General features: G+C 45.0%; 1 protein-coding gene across 8 annotated transcripts in view; it reads right to left on the reverse strand.

Moving 5' to 3' along the window:
• Sap130 (Sin3A-associated protein 130) overlaps nt 1-27,286 on the reverse strand; it is a 75,025-nt gene that overhangs the window by 30,138 nt on the left and 17,601 nt on the right. For 6 of the 8 annotated variants that reach the window (XM_089544110.1, XM_089544109.1, XM_089544115.1 and 3 more), the window contains 10 exons: nt 26,349-26,546; nt 21,963-22,072; nt 21,406-21,503; nt 20,203-20,380; nt 14,388-14,573; nt 11,275-11,370; nt 10,218-10,377; nt 3,611-3,739; nt 2,983-3,277; nt 1,822-1,991 (listed from right to left, as the gene is read on the reverse strand). In XM_089544110.1, the coding sequence (XP_089400236.1) occupies nt 1,822-1,991; nt 2,983-3,277; nt 3,611-3,739; nt 10,218-10,377; nt 11,275-11,370; nt 14,388-14,573; nt 20,203-20,380; nt 21,406-21,503; nt 21,963-22,072; nt 26,349-26,546 (1,620 nt within the window). The remainder of the gene's footprint in view (nt 1-1,821; nt 1,992-2,982; nt 3,278-3,610; nt 3,740-10,217; nt 10,378-11,274; nt 11,371-14,387; nt 14,574-20,202; nt 20,381-21,405; nt 21,504-21,962; nt 22,073-26,348; nt 26,547-27,286) is intronic. The other 2 variants (XM_089544113.1, XM_089544114.1) reach the window with 2 other exon arrangements.

Consider the following 27,286-nt stretch of genomic DNA (forward strand, 5'->3'; position numbering starts at 1 on the left):
GGCTCGTGACAAGGGCAAACATGCTATGCTGATGCATTTCTCCACCAGTTAAAAAAAAATAAAACCCAATGTGAATGGAATTCAACAACCAGGCCCGAAGTGCTGCCTGATCCCAGCAAACTAATGAGGTTGTAGGCACGTTCGATTCGCCTGCACTATGTGAACTGGTTCTCATGGTGCTGCACTTCGCCACTCGCTTCAGCGGGTGCCATCTGCACGAAGCCATTCGCATCAAAAAAGTGCAGACATTGCGCAGGTCTAGTTCAGGAAAGTTCAGGAACACTGTGCACCTCCTCAGTGGTCGGTGCCAAAATGGTGCAGCTGCAGCCACTATGGAAGCAGACGATGGCTTGCGCTTTGCGATAAACGGAGGAGATACTTAAATTATTCCACTGGTCGATGAGAACGGTGCCCCACATGGGCCCAACTCTGATGGAATGAGAAAGTGCCTACAGTGAATTACTGAAAATCCCTTTTACTACTGCTCGACTTTTTAGAATCACTGAATGACATCTCATGTCGCATCAGCAGGGTAGCACCGAGCGTCTGCAGCGGGAGCATCACACCTGATGTCACTTTAGCACTCTCTCTCTCATCATTATCAGCCTGCATTTGCACTTCTGTTCCTTGCTCGCAAATGTAACTGCACACACATGCGCACTTGGTGACTGAGGGCAATGGCCACACCACCGATTAAATTAATGTCAGAAGACTGGGGCATAACCCACCCAACATCTCTCCCAAGTGCGCTGTATGCTCATAAACGTCAGCCCTGGTGACTTAAGTCATATGCAAATGACCTCAAAATCCACACAAGGATTCGTTAACGCCAGGACAGATGAGCTCAAGACTTGCCATGAACATGCTCTCTGCGTCACCCGCGGCCACCATGGTTTCATGCGCATACGAGCCACGGCCTGAGGATGGCCAGTACAGCAGATGTCACTGGCCAAGTTTGTGATGACTGCCTTCACCCTCAGGTGCAAAAGAAGTGTCATCTAGCAGCTTAAAGCGCCCCCTCGCCTCAGCAGATCCCGTAGATGAACAAAACTGTTTCTCTTGTTTCTTTTGCTTGCTCGCTATCCTCCATGTACCATCTAGCATGCACTTTATTATCAGTGAAATCTTCATAATTCAAACCCTCTTTACTGGAACTGCCAAAATAATTCAAACTGACATCCAAGTCCCACCAGAATTCTACGCTGATCGCAAAAAAAAAAAAAAAAAAAAAAAACGGTTACTTCAAACTCACGATGCGATGCAGGTAACAAAACTGCCAGTTCTGCAGACTGCTGTTTTCACGAAATTCCTGCTATAGTTATTATGATGCATTATGAGTCACAATGCTATGCCACATGCCTAGTCGTGGGGAGCATAAACCTGACATTTGAAAGAACTGCCGTTAGTTCAAAGTACAGTTTATAGAAACGCATTTTCAGTTTCCTTCGAGTTAACGCTCTTGGGCCCCAACAGGCATCGCACAGCTGGATAGATGAAATAGCCCTGCCTTGTACTGCACTGCAGACAGTTACATTACAAGCGGTCCACACTGTACTTCTCAGAGCAGAGGGCTACGCCAAATGCACTGGCACAGCTCAAGCATTTAGGAGCACATAAAATATTTACCCTCCTCTCTCTACCGTCACAACCATAGATGGCTTACCCATCACTGTAGCAAAGTGACAGTATATTTTCGCATTCGCTTCCTTTCTCTGATTCTACGAAGTCTGGTCTTCTCCAAGAATATCGCACACAAGTAAGAATGGGAGCTCCTCATTCCGTTTCCACATCCTTTCTCCACGTGCATGCAGAAGCACTCACGGCTGGGCCGAGCTGAGGTCATGGGGAATACGGGCGTGACACCTGCAGGGCCTGCCGCTGCATACGGATGCATCGTAATGGTGGCTCCCTGGACCGGATAAGACTGGCACAGATATGTCGCTGGAACTGCATACGATGCTGCGGCCGTAGCACCTTGCAGCTGCCCGGGCCTAGAAGTGTGAGGAACGCAGGTAAGAACCCAAACAAATGGATGAACTTGGTTTGGTTTATTGGGGTTTAACGTCCCAAAGCAACTCAGGCTATGAGGGACGACGTAGTGAAGGGCTCCGGAAATTTAGACCACCTGGGGTTCTAATGTGCACTGACATCGCACAGTACACGGAAATAGATGAACTGTCACTGATAATGACATTTCTCACACAATGGCAAACGCTGATGACAATAATGCCCCAGTCAAAGCACTTATGTGTAGCTGACACAACGTTTTATTGTGAGCCACACAGTTATGCTTTTCGTAAACAAAAAAAAAACACCCAAATGTGTTCCAGCTACAGTGGCATCCTCCCAAACAGTGAAAGTTGCATTTTATGATATTTGTAGCTATCATTTTCTAATTCAATAGCTCTTATACGGGTGAGCAACAGAGCAGAAGGAGAGAAAAAGATTGCATGAGCAGGACAGAGGCACAGGTGAGGGGTGCTCAGAGAGGCAACTCCCAATGCTGGCAGGAAGGAATGGCACGGATGGAAGCTTCACGCAAGAGGAGGAGGAGGCAGGTGACACAGCATACTGCATCACCAGCCAATAAGAGGCACCAGCCAATAAGAGGCACCAGCCAATAAGAGGCGCATTTCAAGGCCATACAAAATGTAGCTGTGTGCCTAGGCAGAAGTCATCAAGCAGGACTGAAAACGTGCACAGGGAAACATGCTGCCCAGCACAAGTGGCCATACCCTGGCAGTCACATCCTGGAACAACACAAAAGGCAAAATAAATCAACACAGAAACTTCAGCAGCAATCTGTATGTTTCTCATAAGTCAGCGAGTTGCAGCTCTATTAATAAAAAAAAAGGGGAGGGAAGCCAATCATGTTTAAACATCAAAAGAGACAACCAGCAGTAGTGGTTCTGTTTGCATCACTTGTGAAAGTAAGTGAATACGAGTAACTTTTTCTTTTACATCAACAAGGTTGCTCCTTACCGATCACTCCTGTTGTCAGAGATGACGACTGTCGCAGGCAGCGGTGATGCAGTTGTGGGGACATTGTTGGGTGCCGAGGAAATGGCTGTGGTAAGGTTCCTGGCAGCGGCCGGGCCAGCCACAAAGAGGTTGCCTGTGGCCTCCGACACACTGGCAGCCTCCAGGCTGGGGCCACCATGCATGCCTGCCACTCCTGCCGGTCCAACCAGGGATGTGGACCCAAAAACCTTCGCTCCAGGACCAAAGCGCCGGTCTTCCTTGGAGGCATCCTCAGGTCGCGTCTTGACAACTGAAACTGCACACGAACAAAGTTAATCACCCGTCTCAGCGAGCCGCACCTACACACAGCACCCAATGTGCTCACATTTAAAACAGCCGCTGGTCACTGCTCAGGAAAGATGGCACCCACACAAAAACTAAATGCCAAAGGTATGATAGCAATGAAATCTGTGCTTGAGGATTTCACACAGGTGGGCATATATTTGCGCAATAATTAAAAGCAGGTGGCTTCTTGATCAGGTCTATCATGGGGCTTGACTCAGGACCCAGGCAGCCCAGCAACAAAGCGCCTTCAAACAGTGGATCCAAATAACATCCATGCAGCAGCACACACAGGAAGGATCCTCACCTGTCGGCACAGAAACCGAGGGCGGCTGAATCGCCACGGTTGTTGTGACTGGCCGAGTTACTGAACCCGCCACCTGGACATTGGTAGGTTGCCCTCCTGGAGTTGTGCTTGTCATGAGACGTGAGGCACCTGCAGCGCATAGAAATGAGTAAAAAAAAAAAAAGCAATGAGTGCACGTCACTCCCGCTTGCCTAATTTGGGTCATAAGACGCAATGAATTCAGCTTGCATGGAAAAACACCTTATTCTTCTAAACAAGACAAAATACTGGCAAAAAGAAAAAGAAACCAACCAACATGACGTCATTTCTAAGGCACTGAAGGCGTGCAGGTCTTTATGACAATAAGGAACACTTCAAATTTCCGTTTCAAAATGGGTTTTATTCCCATCCCAGCACTGTAGCAGGACACCCCGCAGCCAGAAAGCTATCAAGTGCGTTAGTAGCCATAAGCATCGCCCACAGAACGCAAGCAAGCAGAGCACGGAGTGCCAAGACAAGTGACAAATAAACACCTGACAGCATAGGCATACAGTCGCCGACCGTTTATTCGGACCTCACGGGGACCACGGAAATGTCCGAATAAACAGGTGTCCGGAAAAACAAATTCAGAAAAAAAGAGAGAAAGAAATCGTTTATTTACATGCACTTATCCGGTCTCGGCAGTAGGCTTGAAGAAGTCGTGAATGCGCCGTTGTACCCTGTTCTGTTTGCGTGCCTGAATCTCGTGCCTGAATTGCCTGAATCTCGTGCCTGAATCTCGTGCCTGAATCTCGTGCCTGAATTGCGTGCCTGAATCAGCCTGAATCTCGGAGAGGGTCGTGCGGTCACTATAGGCGGCTGAAAGCACAGTCACCGCTTGTACAAGCTCCGCGTGCGACGGCAGCGGTGCACTTGGTGCGTCATCTTCAGACTCCGAGTCATCATCGTTCGGCGGGGCAGCAGAAACCTGACGAATGATCTCGTCGTCGTCGAGTTCTGCGCATGTCAGCACAGCACTATCAGCATCTGAGAAGGTGTCAAATGAAACAGTGTCCGGAATTGCAATGCCACCACTGCGCAGGTCCCGAAGAACATCTTCGGCGTCAGTAGGGAGCACATCGGATGGCGACAGATCCTGGGGCGCCACGGCATCCACTTCATCACGTGCGACAAATCCAGCGTGCCGAAAGCAGTTGTGCAGAGTGACAGGGGTCATCGCCTTCCAGGCATCTGCAAGCATGTCTATAGCCGACAGAAGGCTAACCACGTACTGCTTGCCGGCGTCGACGCAGAGGATCATGCGGCTCAAGAGGCGTGTCCTGTACAGGACCTTCAAATTTTTTATGACACCCTGGTCCATGGGCTGGAGTATACTCGTGGTGTTGGGCGGCAGGAATTCCAAGTTGATGGACTCGAGACCGTGAATATGCCCATGTGCACCGCAATTGTCTACAAAGAGTAGTACCTTGCGGTTTTGCGACTAAAACTTCCGGTCGAGTTTGCGGATGTACTCACTGAAAAGCTGCTGCGTGATCCATGCTTTTGCGTTGGCTTCATACAACACGGGCAGTGACTTCACGCCCTTGAAACACCTCGGGTTTCTCGATTTTCCCATCACCAGAAGCGGAAGCTTCTCCGTCCCCGACATGTTGCTGCCTACGATTACGGTGACACGCTCTTTACTATGCTTCCCGCATTGACGAGGATCGCCCGACACAGAAAGGGTCTTTTTGGGTAGCATTTTATAGAAGAGAGCTGTCTCGTCGCAGTTAAAAACATTGTCCGGCGAAAATTGGCGCAACAGCGACTCCAGAGTGTCCGAGCGATAATTTGCTACAAGGGTCTGGTTGACAGCACCACTCTCGCCACACATCCTCTTGAAAGCGAGGTCGTACCGTTTTTTGAAATTGCGCAGCCACTCGTCACTGAACATGAAGTCCTTGATGTTCATCCGGAGAGTGAATGTTTCTGCCTTCTGCTTCAGGAGGTCTCCCGAGACAGGAATCCGCTTGGCGACCGTGGAACACAACCACATGTGGAGGGCTTCTTCGAGCTTCGGGAAAGGAAAAATTTTAGACGGCAGCCACCCAAGACTTGGTCGCTTCGCTGAGAATCTTTGCCTTGTTGCGGATGTAATCTGAGACCGTCTGCCTCGAAACACTGAATTCTCGGGCAACTTCACTTTGAGACCGACCGCTCTGGACTTGTAGCACAATGGCGATCTTTTTCGCCATTAACATTGTGGTATATTTACCACGCTGGCCGGCTTTCCCCGGCGCAGACTGCGCGGGCACTGTCGGCGCCATTAGACACTTGTCGCGATGTTTTCGTATGCCACGCTGAACCAACGCAAACTCGACTCAAACCACCACTGCACAGTCACACAGGCACCAGTCGCACAAACGGCACAAACTAAAAACGTGGCCGAACACCAGCGTCGCACGCGGATAAACAAACAAAGCGGCTGCTGGATTGCCTTGAGATGGCTTACTAAGCTGTGGCCGGAACTGGTGTGGCGCGCTACCGAACTAGCCACTGTAACCGAACCACCTGGAAACGATGATGATGAGCGGGAATTTGCAGTAGCGCCACCTCGCGGGGCAGCAAGGAGGCTCAGTTCAAAACAAAAAATGGCATTGAGCGAAGTGAACCGCGCGTCGGTGAGCGTCGGTGGGGCAAGTGCTGCCGGTCGAGTTGGCTCAAGGAGTGTCCGAAAAATCAATCGAGAGGCTGCAAGATGTCCAAACTTTCGGCAGTTGTTATACATTACGGTCTATGGGGAGAGTGGCGGTGCCACGAAGCAGTCTGAATAATCGAGCATGTCCGAATTTTTGGAGTCCAAAAAATCAGTCGGCGACTGTAATACGTTGCAGAATAGTGCAAATTTTCAACATCAGAGCACTTCTAAACACGAATGCAGTAAAACCTAAATAACTCGAATTCGGTTAATTCAAAATCCCGGATAATTCAAAGAATTTGTGTGGTTCCGTAATTTCTAATGCAAATTTGACCGTATAATTCGAAGCAGCGACCTGTACCAGCCTGGTTAATTCAAAGATCTGGGGTGCTATGCAGGAATGCCCTATCCTAATTTCGCCACAAACCGGTGATGCGACAGCCCATGGGGGCTGCGAGGTGGTGCCGCATAGTAAGCATGCGTGAATATTCGTTAATTTTGAATACCCGGTCAAACAGTAAAGTATTCGATATTCCATTCGATCCGAATGTTTGGTATTCAAAATTTTGAAGTACAGTGATGGAAGCAGCATTTTACTTTTTGGAGCAGATTTCGGAGCAGTAAAAATGCCAGTTTGGAGCAGCCATTGGTGTTTTTGGAGCAGAAAAAATACCAGTTTGGAGCAGCCATTGGTGTTTTCGGAGCAGAAAAAAATACCAGTTTGGAGCAACCATTGTTGTTTTTGGAGCAGATGGCGAATAAATTACGCCAGTGTACCTCCCGTGTTGAAAGCATCACTGAAGAGACTGACAATTACAGCTATTTATTATGAAACACACTGTACATTTCACACAACAGTCAACACGAATGAGAAGAAATGAACATTTAAGAATGTGAATAGTTACAGATGGTGTGGTAAAACAAGTTAAATATTTAAAGCACCAGTTCTTGTGGCAGAAATAAATCAAAGCCAAAAAAGGGGAGCAACATGATGTGAACTAGAAGAAACCACAGTCACTAATGACACTTGCCACAAAAGAAGTAGAAGTTCAGAATCAATCCGAGCCTGAAGTAGTCAGTCACTCAACACATTTCACAATAGTCTGCACGTTACACTCTACGAGCCCGCACTTTTTCTTTTGAAGCTTCAAGCTTGCAGAGAGCACCCGCAAGCCTTTCCTGTCCTTTCTTAAGTAGTTCCTGGCCACTTTCAATGTCATCAAAAGTTTTTACCTTCATTCCTTTTGCAATCAATGCTTCTGCATTGCAAAGCATCTTTTTTGCTGACTGAATCTCCATTTGCAGGTCCTGCTTTTGACATCCTTTTGATGAATTTTGGCCATGGTCAAGTTTGCTTCTTTTGGCAGCTGGCTCACACTCAGAGTCTTTCTTTGTAGCGTTTATATGACTGTTTCACAGCAGTGAGCATGTCACGTTTGACTGGAATGGTAGAGACGTTCTTGTCATACCTTTTCGCAAATGACTGTATGGCTCGCAGTCCATTCACGCTTTCAATAGACAGTTTGCTGCGCTCCTGTAGGATCCGGCGATTTTCACTAGAACCCCTCTCCACATCAGCGTTGCCATGTGAAAGAGAAAGCAGGGCTTTTACACGCTTTCCTACCAGAGGATATTTAATGCCACCATTTTTGTTCTGTAGGCTGAAGACATGTTGCCATGTGCTGTCAAGTCGTTCACATGAATCAACGCACAGCGCTTCAGATGAAATCCGTGAAAATTCATCCATCAGGGCTGAGACTTCCTTGGGAGCAATCACCTCTGGAACTTGCTGGGCCAAGTTTCGAAATGCCACAGCTGAGCTTTCTTCTTGTGCGCTGCTTAGGTCAAGACACCTAAGATCTTTTAACAAACCATTGTACCCGGTAGCGAACCTGAAGGCAGCCCACAAAGAACACGACTACAGTGTTCTAACACTGGAAACACGACGAACAGCTTGCCAACGTGCGCCGTGTAAACATGGAGGCGGGCGCGGCTTGACCCGGCTACGGCCAAGGCTACAACAGGCTTCCCTGGATTTTCAATAATGATGATATTAGACATGTTTTCGGTTTCTGTGTGGCTTGACGCTTGACGTTTTTTTGCCTTCGTTTTCGCAGCGCCGTTTCGGCGCAGATGCGGCGCAATTACTAATAAAAATGCCTGTTTGGCGCAACATGTAGCAGCATTTTTCTTTTGGCGCAGTTTGGCGCAAATGGCGCAGCACTTCCATCACTGGAAGTATCCTGCGCATGGTTTCGGTTTAGCGTACCTCCTCTGGGTAGAAACCACGGTGCGTGCGCAACCAAAGCCCCGATTCAGTGCCGCGTGCCTACACTCCTGCGCGTATGTCAGAGCCAGTCTGCGCAACAGACGCGAGCAAACAGAAGCATGCCCCCCCCCCCCCCCCCCTCACCGCCCCCACAATCCAAAAAAATGGCAGTGGCTGCAGAAAAAAGAAAGCAAAAAAGAGACGGTGAAAAGAAGAAAACTAGACCAATTGTACTGTTTTCAAGTAGGACAATGAAGCTTTGCCTTAAATCCTCAATCTTCAGCTCACTTTACACACAGTGTCACATAAGTTCCATTTGCAATTATCCTCTCACTGCAAGGTCATTTTATTCATTGTTTTCATATAACGCATATTTGGACATGCATAGTACGCATACATACCTTTTTTTGGGGGCATTTCAGCTCAGACAAACTTCTGATAAGACGAGAAAAGTTTATGAAGCCTTCTAGTTCGTCTTAGGTCTACTGTAGTATTTTACTTGGTAATTTGCGCGAAGTGTGTGGCTACCATAGAAATACATTTTTTCCCTTCTCAATGTGCTTGTATGTTGTTAAATTTACTACTACTTTTATACTGAATAACACACTATATCGAACTCATAGGCTTTTCTACGAGTTCGATATATGAGGTTTGGACAGTAATACCAATCTAATTCACTATGTGCACACCACTGCTTGATAAGCTGGGCTACCACATTAAACAGGCAGCAAGCAGATTCGTGTATGGGCAGGCATGAGAGCAATTGGAGAGGAAAAAGCTTAGCGCCAGTTACTACACCTGTGCAATGCTAGATTCAGCGGCACCCATTTGCAGTGCTGAGCGCGCAATTCACCAGACCACAGAGTGGCACCCTTTCTGCACAGAGGCACGAATGGCACAAGTGCTAGTTTGTGCCTCTGTGCACAGAGGGCACAACGAAACTGTGACACGGCACATGGTGCAGTGCCACTCCCTTTCATCTTCGTTTCTCACTTGTTACACTAACGTTAATGCCGCAGAACTGGGAACCGTGCCCTTAAAGGTACAGTGAAGAGGAATCTGAACTCGCCTTTTTGCCACGGGAACTCAATCTACACGTTCCGAGCAATCTTGTAAACTTCAATTTATTGCCCTGTGTGGCCGATTTCCCTAATTAAATCGAATTAATGTACGGCTCCCGCTTTTTTTTTTTTAATTCTCCCCGTATGGTGGGTGGAGTCGACCAACGCGCAGAGTGCCTTTCACCCAGTCCCGTGGTGGCTTGCCGCTCTGCCATCGGCGAAGTAATACGTAGTAATCCGTAGTAGCAAATAGACCACACATATTTTTTGTTTCTGCGGGCTTATTTTGCAGCTACTATACTATCTGCGAATGAAACTATTTATTCACGGAAACCTAAAAAAACTAAATAAAACGAAAGCAAAGCCTCCACGGAGCTGGCTGAAAGGCACTCCACGCGTTGACCAACTCCGCCCACCGTACGGAGAGAATTAAAAAAATAAAGACAGGAGCCGAACGTTAATTCGATTTAGCTAGGGAAATTGGCCACACAGGGCAATGAGCCGAAGTTTCTAAGAATGCTCGGAACGTGTAGATCGAGTTCCCGCGGCAAGAAGACGAGTTCAGATTCCTCTTCACTGCACCTTTAACAGTTGTCACTCTAAAAATTAACAACCACTCACCAAGCCTACTCTGAGGAAGACCCACACTCGGCGCTGTCGAAGCAGGTGCCACAGAAAGAGGGCTCTTGCTTGACACCACCGTGAAAACAGGATGAATGCCTGAGCCTCCAGTGGCCAGACTGGGACCGTGGAGGGAGGCAGTCTGGCTTGTGGCTACCACCTGCATCGAGCATTGGCCCACTTAAACTAGCTCACTGATCCAAGAGAACAGTTTGAACATAAGCTGCACCACCATGAAACAAAGGCGTGAAATAAGTTCCACACCCAGCACTTTAACTCAGTCCATACACAAATGAGAATGCAACCTTGACGCTAGGGAAGAAAATCAACACACGTCACGCTCAATTTTCCCAATCCGAGTCGTTTCACCAATGTTGAATTTCTTTTAGACCTTTACACATTTGAGTGCAGAGCTTGCACCCCTTCCTCATCAGTGTTGCCGTTATGCGCAAAAACATTCCTAAAAAGCCCCAGAGAAAAACTAAACCCTGTAATGAAAAAATAGAAACGTGGGGAAAGGGGGTTGTGGTGACAAAGATATGGGTCAACTAAGCACAATTTTCATGCAACTCTCAAGGCACCAAAGACTCGAGGCACCAGGTCTGTCCGGAACAGCAGCAGCTCGCTGTTTAGTGCACATCAATGTAACAGAAACAACCAGTGCAACAGCACCAAGAGAATGGGTAGGTGAACTAGTCGGTTCAGCCACCCAGTTCAGAATACTGAAGCAGAGAAAGAGATGACAAAGGAAAAAATAGGCAGCAGCGATGCCACACTGACAACTGCTGTGAGTGCAGCATTGTCCCCGTCTCTCAGGGCACTTCCATTTTTCTTTCTTTCTAATGCCCTTTCTAACATATGTCTCTTGCACTGCTGCAGCACCCGAGAGCGCAACAATGACTGAAGTGAAAGCAGCCCCCCACTGGCCCAATCCTTACAAATTAACACCTGCAATGGTAAAAAATGGCAATGGCTGGAAGGTATTTAGCACAGGAACACAATTAGCTGTAGCAGTCCCATCAGCCTCAGGAGGCAAAAAGCCAGCCCAGCGACTGACCTGCGGCGGTGCTGACTGCACGGCAGTTGTGGGAGCCAGTGTGACAAGGGACATGGTGCCAAGGCTACTTCGTATGGGCACATTGGGCTGTACAACCTGTTGTATGCAATTACAATGAAAGAAACAGATTTCGCCAAAAAGATCAGGCATGCCGTTCGGTAGCAGTACTTAACGTATACACGACATGTAATAACTTCTCAACAAGATGGAGGACAACAACTACATCACGAAAGTTTTTTCACACAACAAGCACCTCAAAGGGCTAGTTTAACAGTGTAGAGGTTATATACCGGGTGTTTTTTTTTAGAAGGTTCAAAATTTTTAAAGAAAGGTAAATTCCTTTAGATTTTTTTTAACCCTGGGGCTATACTGAGGGCTACGGCGGACACCAGGTAAGAGGCAAACTACTTTAATTAGTTCGCTGATTAACTGAATACGTTAATTAACTTTTATAATTTTTATTTTGGGGGATATGTTGTATTAGCAGAATTGGAGATCGTCTTCCAAACAGTCCAGCCAAGAAAAAAGATTTTAAAGAAAAACTTTTTTGTGCGCGTAACAAAGCGAGAAAAAGTCACCCTGGTAGGCAGCTTCACACTGTAACACAGCGTCTGTGAGCGCCTGGGACGTAGCTCGCTCCGCACTGCACTTTGTGTCAATGCGTTTTTGTTCCAGCGCGGCATTCCGTGAGGCCGCGGAACGAAGCGAGATAAGCAGCGATAGCGCAGGCCGCCAGCCTGGGACGCGTGACGCAAAGCGCAGGGCGGAGTGAACTACGTCAGAGGTGCTCCCGCCGCTGCGTTACGGTGTGAAGATTCCTACCAGGGTGCCTTTTCCGCGCCTCGTAACGTGCGTGAACAATTTTTAATTAAAATTGTTTTTTCTCGGTTGTACTGTTTAGAGGACGATCTCCAATTGTGCGAATACAACATACCCCCTAAAACAAAAATTAGAAAAGTTAATTAACATATTTAGTTAATCAGCGAACTAATTAAAGCAGTTTTCCTCTTGCCTGGCGCCCGCCGTAGCCTCCAGTATAGCCCCAGTGATAAAATAAATCTAAAGCAATTTACCTTTTTTTTTAAATTTTGGACCTCCTAAAAAAAACACCCGGTATAATGCCTTCCATAAGTACAAACACGAACTCTACTTAGAGCTTAGACACAATGGAAATGTTCCACAGGTAAGGTAGGCCAGGGGGTCTTCAATATTTTTAGCCTCAGGGAGCCCCCAACAACTCTCGGAAGGAGTTGAGGAACTGCGTCTTGACTTCTGCTCCTTTCTGCTCAACATGCGAGCAATAAGGAGTGAACAGACACGCGGGCCCTCAAAAAAAAAAAAAAAAGCCAAATTCAGTTAACAGTGACTGGTTACACAGTGCAACAGCCTGCTACGAGGAATTATAATACGATTAGTTCCAAAAGAAAGTGGATAAAGAAAAGCTGGAGCTGAGGCATGCCTGAATTTAGGTGCTCAGGGATCCCAAAAAGTGCTCCAAGGAACTCGAGGGTTCCATGGGACCCAGTTTGAGAACCCTTGAGGTGCCCCACCATTTTTTCACAGCGAGAGCTGCGTGTGTGTCACACCTCAAAACACGCACCGTGCCTGCACAGCACAGCCAGCCATACGAACGAGGAGGGAAAAGTAACACTCGCTAAGGTTAGAGCGAGGGGGGAGGGGAAGGGAGAAGCACAGCCAGACTTGCAGGGGGAGGGAGCATGTGGTGGTGCATTTCAAAGTGAGGTCAGTGTAACCGCAGCCAAACACATGCAACCATGACTTTTCTAACATAAAACTCTCAACAACTGCCGTTTCAATGACAGGCGATGCCTTTCACTATACTAGGGGTGTGCGAATATTAAAAATTTTCGAATATAATTCGAATATTATATTTTCAGTATTCGTATTCGATTCGAAATCCAAGTATTCGTGTTGTTTCGAATATTCAATACGACGCGAATATTTGTATCTAGCCGAATATTCTATTGCGAGCACCGGCGTTCATTTCGGTCCACAAGTCCTATCGACAGAGACATAACATGGCGGCGCCCAGAGCAATCCGTAACGTTGGGCCATGCAGTAGCTGACTGCACTGGTGAGCTTCTTTATGCGAAGCTGGTATGGTCAGAGCTGTGCACGAAATACTTCGCTCAGTGCCAATTGAGAGGGCATTCATTATCTGTGGCTGGAGAAGTCGTTTCAGCTAGAAGGGAACTACTACTTCTGCTTGACCATGTGGAGCACCCGGTTTTCCTTCACGACGACCTTTTATGTTCATCCCAGCAACGTGCTTTTGTGTTTATGACAAGCTAGCCTTGATCAATGCTGTGTACTAGCCATCTTCTCTGATATTTTCACTCTTCTAGGAACAATGTTCGAGACTGACACTTTTTGAGCAGACACACACACCTTTTGTGCTCATTTCATCACTGATAGTTGAACTGTGATGTTCTTGGCTGCTCAAATAAATGTTTTGTAGTGGTTGAATGTGTCTGTCCTTGATTATTCGATATTCGATTCGATATTCGGAACCAAGTACTCGTATTCGATTCGTATTCGAAAAATTTGACATTCGCACACCCCTACACTATACGCAAGCCCCAGCAGAGTGCACATTTTGGCTCTAATTGCTAGGTCTAATTAGGAAGGCCAGTGCTGATGGAGCACTTGCTTCAGCCATTCCAGTTTTTAACATTTTTGCCATCGTCGCCTTGTTTTTCTGGGCTTTCAGTCACATGACCATTGCACGATACCATCCCCCACAAAGATCCGATGGATGGTTGAGTGGGATGGTGAATGTGTGATGGTCATGTGATTGAATGCGCTGTATATATTTGAGCCCATATCTGCTAAATAAACAGTAGGTAGTCCAGCCTCTGTCCTGTCTTCTTCCCAGTCCCCTCTGTGCATCTTCTTTTGGCTGGTGTTATTTTCCTTAATGCAGTGCGCCAACTAGCTCAACAGCATATTTTACTAGAACTGCTGGTGTAAGCTTAGGAAGAAATTCTTCAGAGAAAACGCTGCTCATAAGGTGCCCTACTGATTGCCAATGGGTTGCCGGTTATCAGCAAATGGGTACGTCAGGACCCCTTCCAATCTGCAGAGGTTCTCACTTGTGCGTGAGGTGACATGATGGCTGCCCCGCAGCTGACAGCACTGCTGCTACTGCTGGTCGTGAGAGGCGATGCGGATGACGGGATCCCTGCAGAATGGCCTGTCGTGCCTGCGGACAGGCCAGGCACTGCTGTGTACTGGACGGTGGCTGGGGAGGAGCTGCACTTGAATGCCTTTTCAGGAACCTGGCACCAGGGAGAACAGTGGTTTGCTATAGCAGCCGAAGGCACAGAGACCCCTCTCTCCACAGGCAATTGTTATTCTTTGTGGTCTCGCCCATAACAGAAGCAAGGTCACTGGTTTAACGATATTCCCACTAAAAACAACAATCACACAGAAACAGTGCAGATCTCGCAGAAAATGCAGTGTGAAATAAGCAATGAAAAAGGCACACTGCCATAAACATATACTACAGAGGATGTCATTTCCACACAGGCTCTCCTAATCTATAAACAACTGAGAGAAAAATGGGAGCAATGCAATCTAGAAGCCATAGCTTATGGAGTAAATTAAATAGCATAATATGTAAATAGAAGAACACATTACCCCAGAATACTTTAAAATGAAGTAACAGAAAAGGGAAAGGAAACAGAATTCCTCTTGAAATGTAACATGACATAATCCTTCATGAATGAATGAAACAATGAGATTATGTCAACGCAATGTAAGAGAATTCTCAAATGTGCCATAATGAGGTTATACCCCTGTCACACTAGCAAATTTAATGTCATTCGAACCTAATGGCATTCGATGCATCGAATGTCATTCGGTCTCTTTCGGTGCTACACGGAAAAAAATAATGTCATTCGAAAACGATGGCATCGACGATCAGTGAAAAAAAATAGTCGAACTGAACGACATCCGTGCGCATAAAATATGTTTGAAATTGTTGTGCAGTGTTTCAAAAGTGGGTGAGAACATTTGTGTGCCGTATTATAAGCTTAAAATATTATTTTGCGGCCATTCTGCACCACTTTAGCCATCAAAAGCCAAGCCAAGTGCAAAGTCAACCGCAAATCCGATAAATGTAAACAAACAAAATGGCTGACATGGTGGCGCGCGGACACGCGCGGAGCTTGGAAATGGCTTCCTAAAGGTGAACTGCTCAGTTACGTCTTTAAGTACCTTCGAACTTAACGAACATGGCACGCCAACCAACAAGAATCACGCATCCCAAAATGACCGACGGTCGCGGGAAAGACGCTGCTTCACGCTCGGCCGCTGCGGTAGGCTGCTGAGACCGAGAGTAACAGCTATCCATGACAGCCTCTAGTGTGAACAGATTCACACAAACATTAACTTTTTTTAGCAGAACTAAATAAATGCACTTTCTAAGTTTGGCAGTGTGCACATTATATTTTTCCCGTCGCTTGTTCCTGCTGCGTATCTGGTGTCCAGAGTACGCATTCGGTTCGAGATCGAATGCGAATGAGTTCCCCTAACTCATTCGATGGCGAATGTCATTCGAACCTAATGACATTACATGTTCCTGTGTAGCAGTCGTTTAATGAAATTAGGTGCTAATGTCATTCGATTCGAATGACATTAAATTTGCTAGTGTGACAGGGGTATTAGTCGTAGATAAAATAGCTTCTATTCAAGTCAAATCAAAATCAAATCAACTGTTTATTAGTACATCAAAATTTGTTACTTAAGTGAAAATAAAGAAGGAGGTCCCATAACTCATGGCTGCACCGGGACCTCCTGTTAGTGCCAACATAAAAAATACACTGAAAGAGCACAACAGCAGCAGTTAGATTGCATAGGTAGCTAATTAGTGCTGCGAATGATATTCATAAAAAAAAGAAATTCGCAGTTATACATACAAGGAGTGACTCATGTTTGAAAAAGTTATACAATATTATGTGTTGGTAATGCAGATATACAAGCAAACACATAAAAAAAAAACTGAGATCATAGCTGTGACCCACATTGGAGCAATGCAAAAGCAAAACGTCTGCTAACTATATCGACGTCTGTGGCTTATCTGACGTCCACGTAATATATCGACGTCCATGGCTATTTTGATGTCTAACTGCATTTTCTCACGTTTTTTCGCGTTTAAGTAATTAACTAATTACACCGCATCAACCAAATTTTTCCCACGGCAACATTTTATCACACACTATCTATTACAATCACACTTTCACATATTTATCTTTAGAGAAAGACGTAATAGTGCGGACAAAATTGCTGACACTTCTTGCTGACGCGACAAAGCCATATAATGCTCTCGCATTAATAAATATAAAGCATTCAGTCAAGTAATACAGCAGCAGTTGTAGCAATCACAACATCTTGTGCAAAACAGAGAATAAATATATATAAACAGAATAAGTGTGACTATAAAACTGAAGCTCATAGACAGCTTTCAGACTTCAATTAATGTACTTGTTAGCCATTTTTTCAATATGCACAAAGATGACTGTTTAGCGATAACTGGAGAACTGTTCCACAGCAACAAAGCAGAAAAAATGGCAGTGTGCTTACTGTAATACTGGAACAGCTGGTAGTAGAAAATTATGTGAGATGAACCTTGTTAAGTTTGGATTAATAAGAGCATCTCTGTTAAATACAACTGGTGGAATTAGGTTCTTGACGGATTTGTAAACGAGAGTCATGAGGTGTTAGGTAACAAAGTGAACAACTTGTAGAATGCTATGATCATAAGAAGCGAATAGGCATCACACTGATATGAACTGAAGGTAATAATGTGAATGGCTCCATTTTGGATGAGTTGCCACTGAGATAAATGCATACAGTAGGTGTTCCCCCATGACGTAATACAGTAAATGAACTGACATGGAATGAATGCATAATATAAAGCGATACCAATGTCGACTGTGAGAAAAAAAGTACACATATGAAGGCCACTCTCATTCTGCAAAAACATTTTGATCTGATATGCGAGATATGATCTGTAAACTTCAAATATGAACCTAAAATGACACCAAGAAATGTACATTTGTTGGTTGCAGGAATGGTGTGCAGACATAAAGTAATGACTTGAGTATATAATGGAGTCCTAGGACGCAAACAAAACATCATAAAATTTGTTTTAGCGTGGTTAATTTCCAAAACAATTCTGATAGTGCCAGCACAGGATACCGTTCAAGTCGGAGCTAACCTTTTCTGATAGAGAATTAACTGATTTGTCGTATCAGTCGTATCGTCAGAAAACAGTTAGGCAGGTCATTAATATAAATTAAAAATAAGTAGGGGCTAAGTATTGGACTTTGCGGGACTCTATTCTTGAACATTTAAAATAGGAAGACAAACCTACGATACACACAGCTTGCTGCCTGTCCAATAAGAAATTCTTTATTAGTGGTAAGGCACTGGCTACAATACCAATAGTTTCAAGCTTGGCTAATAAAACTTTGTGATTAATCGAGTCAAACGCTTTAGTTAGGTCAATGAATACCCGTCTAATATAGCAACCTTGATCAACGGTGGTTTTAATCTTGTCAATGCTACTAAAGCTAAGTTAGTAGGGTAACTGGCTCGAAAACCAAACTGGAGTTTAGACAAGATATCAAATTTGTTATGTAATTTTATAGACGTCTCTCAATAAATTTTTAGATAACCTTGCTAAAAAAAGATAAAATGGCAATTGGGCATTAGTTAGATGGAAGAGATCCTTCCCCTTTTTGATAAGTTTGGTCCTTTTGAGCTGAACGGAAATATTTTGGCCCTAAAAATTAGGTTAATGATATGGCTATCATGGGTTTCAGCCATGAGATGTGCGATCCACTTCTCATTAAGTGCATAAATGTTATCCAGGCCAGCACTAGTTGTTTTCATTTCGTCAATGAGAGCAAGCACCTCATCATGAGTTACAGGAAATAGGAAGAAGGTTTGGTTTATGGTTTGGTTTATGGGGTTTAACGTCCCAAAGCGACTGAGGCTATGAGAGACGCCGTAGTGAAGGGCTCCGGAAATTTCGACCACCTGGGGTTCTTTAACGTGCACTGACATCGCACAGTACACGGGCCTCTAGAATTTCTCCTCCAAAGAAATTCCAGCCGCCGCGGCCGGGATCGAACCCGCGTCTTTTGGGACAGCAGCCGAGCACCATAGCCACTGAGCCACCGCGGCGGCCAAATAGGAAGAAGGACTGGGATGACCGATTATAAGAATGCTTTGGAGTGACCTCAGGGCCTGATATGTTGTCAAAGAAAAAACTGTTAAAAGCGTTTGCAATGTCCGATGCGTGGCAACAAAGATCACCAGATGATGTGTGCAAGTTTGTGATAGGAGGCTCACGTGCATTTCTGTTCAGGAATGAATTCCCCGTTTTCCCTTTGAACTTAATACTGCTGCCAGCTTGAAGTATTTTAGATTCGCAATGTGCTCCCTTTGCCTCTTTTAATAATTTGTTCAGCACAATGCTGTATTTGGCGTATCAGGATTGAAGTTTGGTATTAAATGGACGTTGTTTAAGTTTCTTATGAAAATTTTTCTTTCTCATGCAGCGAGCAATGCTGCGAGAGAACTTGTTTTTACATTTTACAGTGGTAGATGAGTCATTTAAACACTTTTTTTTTATGAATGACAAAAACGCATGAAAAGCATCTGATGTATCAGATAACAGTTGCATTGCTGAGCAATCAAGGTTAGCTATTTGTGTGATGTATTATGACAGATTTCATGAAAGATTGAACAGGTTTACCTCAGAAGTTGGCATGACGGCAAAAAAAATAGGATAATGGGTCAGTTATTGAAGGCCCTCTGCGGTGGCTAGTGGTTAGAGCGCTCGTCTACCGAGCCGGAGTTCCCGGGTTTAAACACGGCCGCGGCGGCTGCCTTTGATGCAGGCAAAACGCTAAAGGCACCCGTGTGCTGTGCGATGTCAGAGCACTTTAAAGATCCCAAGGTGGTCGAAATTATTCCTGAGACCTCCATTACGGCACCTCTTTCTTCCTTTCTTCTCCCGAGATATTGAGACAGATGGCTGGTGTGCTGTCAGATGACAGATGTGCTGCCAGCCATTAGTGGCTGGCAGCACATCTTTTCATCCATAAAATGTATTTTTAAATCATTCCATCCTCTGCCTTGCCACCAGCTTCATGACTGTTTAAACTGAGAAAGCTACTGTGATGAAAATGCACAAGGTGTGACTTCGGTTACAAACAGTTAAACATTTGGCGCTTGATATGAAGGGATTTAACAGGCTCTCAGCAGTGACTATTTGAAGACACTGATTCTGTTAAGCTGAAGTCAATTACATTAAGGTTGAAATACATCTGCATGCACTGCACAAGATTGTGATAAAAATGTAACTGAAGGTGGATGTTGTTTATCCACAATGCAGACAAGTCAAATGGCAAAATACAACATGAGAGCTCTGAAATTGCTGAGCTCGAGAGAGCCAAAAGAAAAGGTAAAAAAGGAAACGATGTGAAGAAAAAAAAAAAGAAGTCTCCTTTGCACTGATGAATCACAACCAGAAAAGAGCAGTCAAAACTAATAAAACAGGTGACTAAGGCAAAAGAGATGACTTAACACACCAACCTGAAATCTCTTCATAGGCTTATCATGCTAGTTGACTTGCATTAGCACTTTTCGTCACTTAAACAAGCAGCCTTTCTCAAACGCAAGCTGGTCACTCTGCACACACCCTATAAACTTCCAGGTCATGCAGAGACCCCTAACAGCACCCAGGGTCTTCAATAACCCCCCTTCCCCCCCTCACCTTATAATGTGAATATCCCAATCCCCACCTGGCTCAGAGCAGAGTGTGCCATCGGAGCCATGTCATGCGACACAGGGAGACTGCTCATACTGGTGGGCATCGGGGCATGCGGGACCCACCTGGTGGAGGCTATGCACAATGGGCTGAGTGACATGCAAAGGCTTGGCTATGGACACCGAGGAGTGGCCCAGTGTAGTCCGTGCCAGGGGCTCCAAGGAACGGCCAGAAGCAAAGCCAATCTGCACTTGGCCAGGCCCTCCGTGTGAGCCAGACCTGGGTGATGATGACCCACGCACTCTGTGAAGGCCACCATTGCATAAGCTTGTGGGCACGAGACAACGCTGGTACAAAGGACTAAACATCACTAGCAACACAAACTCCGCCGCAAAACTCAAAAACGGTTGCTTTCCCAGCACCATCAAAGTTGCATGAAATTAAGTTTTGAAAGTAGCTAAGTCCAACTGGTTGCCCTTTCAGCTTGTTATTAGAGGTTCAAGCCATGTGGAGGTGCACTAGCTTCAACATTGCGGTCAGATCTTAACTCAGCACAGTCCGTTTGCACAGCACCACATGGCGTTAAGGTATCACTCAAAATATTCCAAGCTTTCTCACATACCGTCAGTAACAAGGCAGACCAGCAATAATAACTAGCATGTTGTGCACTAACAAAGTTTACCATAACTTTCAATAGCAATACGCATCATGGCTGTAAAAGTACACCCGGTAGAGCCTGCTGCAGACAGAGGTTGACACAGTGCACAATGGTAGTAGTACAGCCAGTGGCATAACGTCCTATGCAAGGTGCTCAGTCTGCCTGACTGGTGCTGATGCTTAATGGTTGCACTGACTTAGAAGTTACCCATGATGAGCAGTCCATGTTTGGCAACAAATACAGCACACATAGCATTGGATTATACTACAAAAGAATCTTGAAGATACAATCAAGTTTGATACAAACTTCGGGATGATATGGATTTTTAAAATTCCTTGGCTGCAATGCATTGTGTACAATGTGCACAATTACGGATGTTCAGAACACTTTCCTGCGTAGCTACAGATGATAAGAACAGGCGAGCCGCGACTGCACCCTTGAGCACTAAGCACTGCCCACTAATCATAATGTTTCACCCTTTGCAAATCCACAGTACTTTGAAAGGGCCTCTACAGCCCCAACTGACGCACTTTGCCCATGGAGCCCGCAGGTGTGTCGCTGGCCATTTTGTTGCATCGTGGCATCTCAAATTCCAGTGTTTTCATAGCGTGAAACTTACAGCCTGTACAGCCACCAACCTTCATGCAAAGAACCAAGTGTAGCAGCTTACTTCTGCAGGTCCATCACCTGGGCCATTGAAAGCCCTGCAGACCGAGGCAAAGGAGTGAACGAAGCCCGTGCAGGAACCAGTCCCGATGCCCGAGCTTGCTGCGTGTGGCCACAACAAAAAAAATGGGGTGGGAGGAGAGGAACACTATTATGAAAACTAGAGAAGAAAAAAAAATATCCCGTGAAAAGCAAAAAAGAAAACATAAAACAGCGCAGGCTGCGTTATCAAGTGACCACTTTCAGTGACAAATTCATTTTCGTTTGACAACAAACCCAGCGCAGTGCCTTACATCAGTGAATAACACTTATGTACAGTATGCTGGTACACTTGTACTGGCCCTCTATCAGGATGCAACAAGCCTGCCGCATAAGATTTTTCAGAAGCAAAGTTTGCATTCAGCCTTGAAAGTGCCTTCGAACTGCTAAACAGGCTGCAGCAGAAAAAATCATTGCAATGAAAAGTCAGCTTATGCTGGTATATGCACCACCTTTCACGGTGCTTTCCACTCCCAGAATAACATGTTAAAATGCAGCGGCCAGGCAAAACTGATTTCTTACTCCAACAGGTATGTGAGGTGACGCTGTCGCTTGGCTCATTGAAGACCGCAGCATTGGGGTTGCAAGTGCTGACTTTGGGGCGGTGTTAATGCTTGCAACAGCTGCTGGACCTGACAATCAAAGAAAAAGACAATCGCAATTTTCAGGGAAGAAACAATATCACAGTAAGCTATTAGAAGGCCAAGTCCTCCAGACTCAAAGGATGCACAAATGCACTTTCTAATTCTTGCAAATACAAGTACTACACTCAGGCTGACCTGAGCAGATGTTCTTGTACAAACCAGACACGACCCATGTCCTACCATCCAAGACACCATGCAATATGTATGACTATGAAGACCTTAATCAGCCATCTTACCATTCTGTGAAGCTAAATAAATAGACACCTTCATAAGGAGGTTGCTGTTTTGAGTCTTTCTGAACATTTCCATCACAAACGTACATCACAAAGAGTTTTCGACAGATAGGCGCTCATCATCATCATCATGAGTACACCCATTGCAAACAAAGGCCTCTCTCAAAACTCTCCAATTAAGTGGGGGGGGGGGTCCCACTCTGGCTGAGTGAATACTCAATTTTAAGGCGAAAGAAAGCCTTTAATGGCTCATACTCGCGGCCATGACTCTGTCCGTCCGTCCATTACATCTGAAGTGAAAGTCATAACTAGTCATTACTAGTCACAAGTCATGACTAACTAGTCAATAACCAGAAAGGCGATTGACTTTCTAGGCTCATGGAGCGAAAATCTGTGCACGGGATCTGTGCGTCGCATCTGTGCGCTGATGTGTCACTTGATAGGCAAAAAAATCCTAAAATCTTGTGCACGGCAAGAATCGAGCCACCATTCTTCCGTTCCATGGCCGAGCGCGCTAACCACCACGCTACGCCAACTTCCTGCCAACGCATATGCAGTTCTCCTTGTCTAGAGTAAGGACAATGGACAGCGCCGCGGGAAAGGCTTTCACCTCATCGCACTTTAAATCATCAAAGTGCCCCCTCGAAATTTTTTATACTACGTTTCATACAGAGCAGGCAATGCTACAGAGGCTATAAGCAGTGACCCTCAAAACCACAGCGATATAAAACGAAGTGGTAACACTGAAAACCACAGTCGAAGCTGTGAGGTACTCAGTGTTTGGGCCCTCTGGCTATTTAACTGTCTGCTGGGCAATTTTATTTTCATTCCTTTTTTTGCCCACACTAACTTATGTCTACTTTTTTTTTTTAAGCCCATTGTGCCAACCGGGAAGATCGTGAGGAAGTTTTACGGATAACCTCAAACTGGAACGGCAATTAAAAACTAACTAATCAAGATAAGCTGATTAAACTTCGCAAACTGCACTAGTGTATTGTCTGTCCAAGTGCTAAAAAGATGCTGTGCACCCCGATCCACAACAGATATTCATGCCCAAAACAGCCAAATTTTGCTACATTTAAAAGGCTGCCGATTAAACGCGATTCAATGAACGCACACTCCAAGACCATATGATACTAGATAAACCTCTATTTTATAGGTAGGCCAAACGAAACTGTTCTCAGTGAAGTAGTTTCTTCAGCTCTGAAGTATGTCATATCAATGGAACGATCATATCACCTAGGTTTCTGCACCAGTACCCGTCGCGTGCAGCGTTCCCCAGGAATTCTATTTCTAATCTTCATTAATGATCTAGCGTCCTGCATCAATGTAGACATTAGGCTTTTAGCCAATGACTACGCATTATATCATCAAATCCACTCTTTCGAAGACAATTTAACACTAAATAGCTCTTTGCAGACTGTGCCAAAATGGTGCACTGACTGGCAAACGTTACTTAACATAAAAAAATCAACTGTATTAAGCATAACTAAGAAAAGAAAATGTTCAGATTTCCAATATAGTATCAATAACACCCCACTGGCTACAGTCTACGAAAATATAAATATCTTGGTGCGACGCTGACAGAAGACTTCAGGTGGGACTTCCATATAAATAGCATCACATCTGGCACCCTAAAACGATTACTATTCCTTAAAAGACGCCTTCGACAAGCACCGTCTGATGCAAAATTACTGGCCTACAACACATTCATCAGATCCACCCGAGAGTACACCAACGTAACTTGGTTTCAGTTCACTAAAGAACAAATACACAAACTTGAGCAGGTGCAAAGGAAGGCAGTGAGATTCATCTTCAATAAATATAAATTCATAGACTCTCCAACTGAGCTACTTCAGAACACTGACATTCAAACTCTTCAAAGCAGTGCCAAATTAGCGCGTTCAAAGTTCATGTATAAGCTAATTCACAAGCAGATAAACATAGCTACTTCGAAGTACATTAGTTATGATACAACAAGGACCACAAGGCATAAGCATTCATAAACACTCACCGAGCAACCACTTCGTACTAACGCTTCAAATTTTCATACTTCCCACGAGCCATAAGTGAATGGAATAGCCTGGATCCATCAATTCTTAACAGTCCCTCAACTGACAGCTTTGTTTCATTGCTTGTGAATCATTTATAAGAAACATCATTACAAAAACCATGACACTGTTATTTTTATTTCCGCAGTTTTGTTTGTGATCTAGTTGTCTTTCTTTTTTTTTTTCAGAATGTATAAATATAATATGAATATGTATATTTGTAAACCCATTCTTCCTTTTCGTGCTTCATTACCCTGTTATCCAAACCACTACAAGTTGCTTTTAACACTAACATGTTGCCAAACCTGGTTCATTCCATTCTGATGTACTTGACAATCTTATACGTGCCCTTCCTGCAATAATTCCAGATGGGATTGGCGGTATTGGTAAAAAAAAAAAAAAAAATAAATAAACTATCAACTCTCAAATAAACTATCACCTCTTGAGCGGTTGATAACGCAGCTACACTACAGTGGTGCGCATCGATTGACAGAGTGTACATTAAGCTTTCGAATGGTGCCTATACTGTGCTCCTTGAACAGGCGAAACGCGCAAAATGCTTGCGTGAACGCAGCCTAGAATGAAGCATTTGCTCAGCCAGAGTAAGACCCCCCCTTAACCCTGTCCTGTACCAGCCGCGGCCACCGTATCCCCGCATATTGCTTAACCTCATCCACCCACCTAGCTTCCTGCCGCCCCTGCTACGCTTGCCTTCTCTTGGAATCCAGTCTGCTACCTTTAATGACCATCAGTTATCTTGCCTTCATATTACATGCCCTGCCCGAGCCAATTTCTTCCTCTTGATTTTGAATGGGACGTTATTAATCCGCTTTTGTTCCATGACCCACTCTGCTCTCTTCCTATCTCCTAATGTTACACCTATCATTCTTCTTTCCATAGCTCACTGCATTCTCCCCACTGTGTTACTGCACCAATAATACAAAAAAAGCAGGTCGTGACTGTTCAGTTTAACTTTTACTGAATTTATATTTGATTTAAATAGAAATCAAATGACCGATTGCTCTAACTGCATATGCGTCAGAGAGAATCAAATTTCGCCAGCACAATTCATGCACTAAGCAGAAATTTACATAAGCAAGACCAAACAGCAAAACAAAGGTAATTTCAGTCAAAGGTTTTGATTCAATAAAAGCACTGCTACAAAATCCCACTCACTCCCGCAAAACTTGAAAATTCCTAATGACATCAATACAGACCCTCGTTGCACAGTGGTACAAGATACAGCTAGTTCTTAGGACAATGCAGTGTGAGGGGATTTCTACTGAACGAACTATCTTGAACTCCTCAAGATTTACAGATTTCTTCAGGTCTTTTCAATTAACCCCGGTGACCTGAAAAAGTACAACTCATGTTTTGGCAACCTGTACAGCCTTTGTCAAAAGTTTGGAGCCCAGAGGGTTTGCTTCTGAAGCACACTGTCTGGTTCGTAATGCATCTCCAGCGCTCCAAATTTACTTAAGGTAAGAAGATTTCTGGTCCTGCCTCCTCCAATGGGTAGGACTACCACGAATGTTACAGGAGTCCCACTACGAGGCTTAGAAGCAAACCCCCTGGGCTCTGAACTTTTGACAAAGACTGTACATATAGCTCATATGTACATTTGCCTCAACACCATTCCACTCAGCTTTCACAGGCATTTCTAACAGCAAAGTAACAGTTTTTGGCGGGCTAGTTGACACATAACTTGAATAGGTACGGCTGCAACAGAAACAGGCAATCTGCACTGTGACTGCTAGTCTGCTTCAGAATCTTCCGAGTTGTTCAGTCTGGGCAGCCGAGTCCTATTTAAATTTCAGGCATCACCGATTGATCGCCAGCGAAGCATTACTACAGTGAGTGACGACACGTGACTAATGCCCGTTAAGATGAATCCCCCATGCGATTTCATGACCACTCAAGTCCATCACGCAGCATCACAGCCGGTCTCTGCTCGACAGACATGCCTGACAAAATGCTCACCACGAGGTACGTGCGAGGAGAACTGGTGAGACACGGAATGGCCAATCTGGGTGGTTGCGATGGTGTTGCCCCGAATGATTGACGCCATTGGAGATGCCATGGAAGTCACGATGGTGGCTGCACTTGGTGATGATACCCCTGCTGCCGAAGGCGTCACCATGTGCCGCAGCGTTGAGAGTTGAGACACTGAGGAACCCACTGAAAAAAGAAGCAAAACACAAATAGGAAAACAAAGAAATGCAGCAGCTCATAAGCTGTTTTAACAGTCTCGCGGTGAAGAGTAACTCAACCACAGTAAGTTTTTCGTGCGTCTCAAACAAAAACAAGACAGCAGTCTTTCCGAAACGAGAAATTGCTCACTCAGGGGGTCTTATGAAATTATGAAATTATGAAATAGATGAAATGATGGGTGAACAGGACAAAAATATTATTGCCACAGTTAAAACGACTTTTCAGCTGTTGCTACATAACAGCTTGGTTGCAATCAAAACAATCAAATATTTATTGGCAGGCAATAAATACCTCACAATGAAGAATAATGAACAGCAGGTGCAAGAAGAAGCACAACTAGCGCCGTACAACAAACCCAGCATTCTTGAAAATTTAATGCGTATCTTGCTCCACCTTTATTAGGGCATTTTAGCATGGCATGTACATGCTTTTCCTACTTCACAAAACAGGCAGACAACATTCACGCACGCGAACATTACCGCACTGACACTCTGGCTTTGCTGTCGGTGAAGTTACAGTGAGTTGCTGCTTATGCAACCCTCCGACAACAAACAATGCTTAAACACAGACCTGCGGTTGCATTTGCAACATCAACCCATGACTGCCTACAAGAACCGTGTGTCGATTTTTTAACCGATGCCTCAAGCCCAGGACAAGGCATTTCCAAATTTCATGCTAATAACCTCCCATCACGAAACATCAGCTAC

Source organism: Amblyomma mixtum, chromosome 5, assembly GCF_055824585.1.
Source record: "Amblyomma mixtum isolate Tamu chromosome 5, ASM5582458v1, whole genome shotgun sequence".
NCBI classification, from domain to species: domain Eukaryota; kingdom Metazoa; phylum Arthropoda; class Arachnida; order Ixodida; family Ixodidae; genus Amblyomma; species Amblyomma mixtum.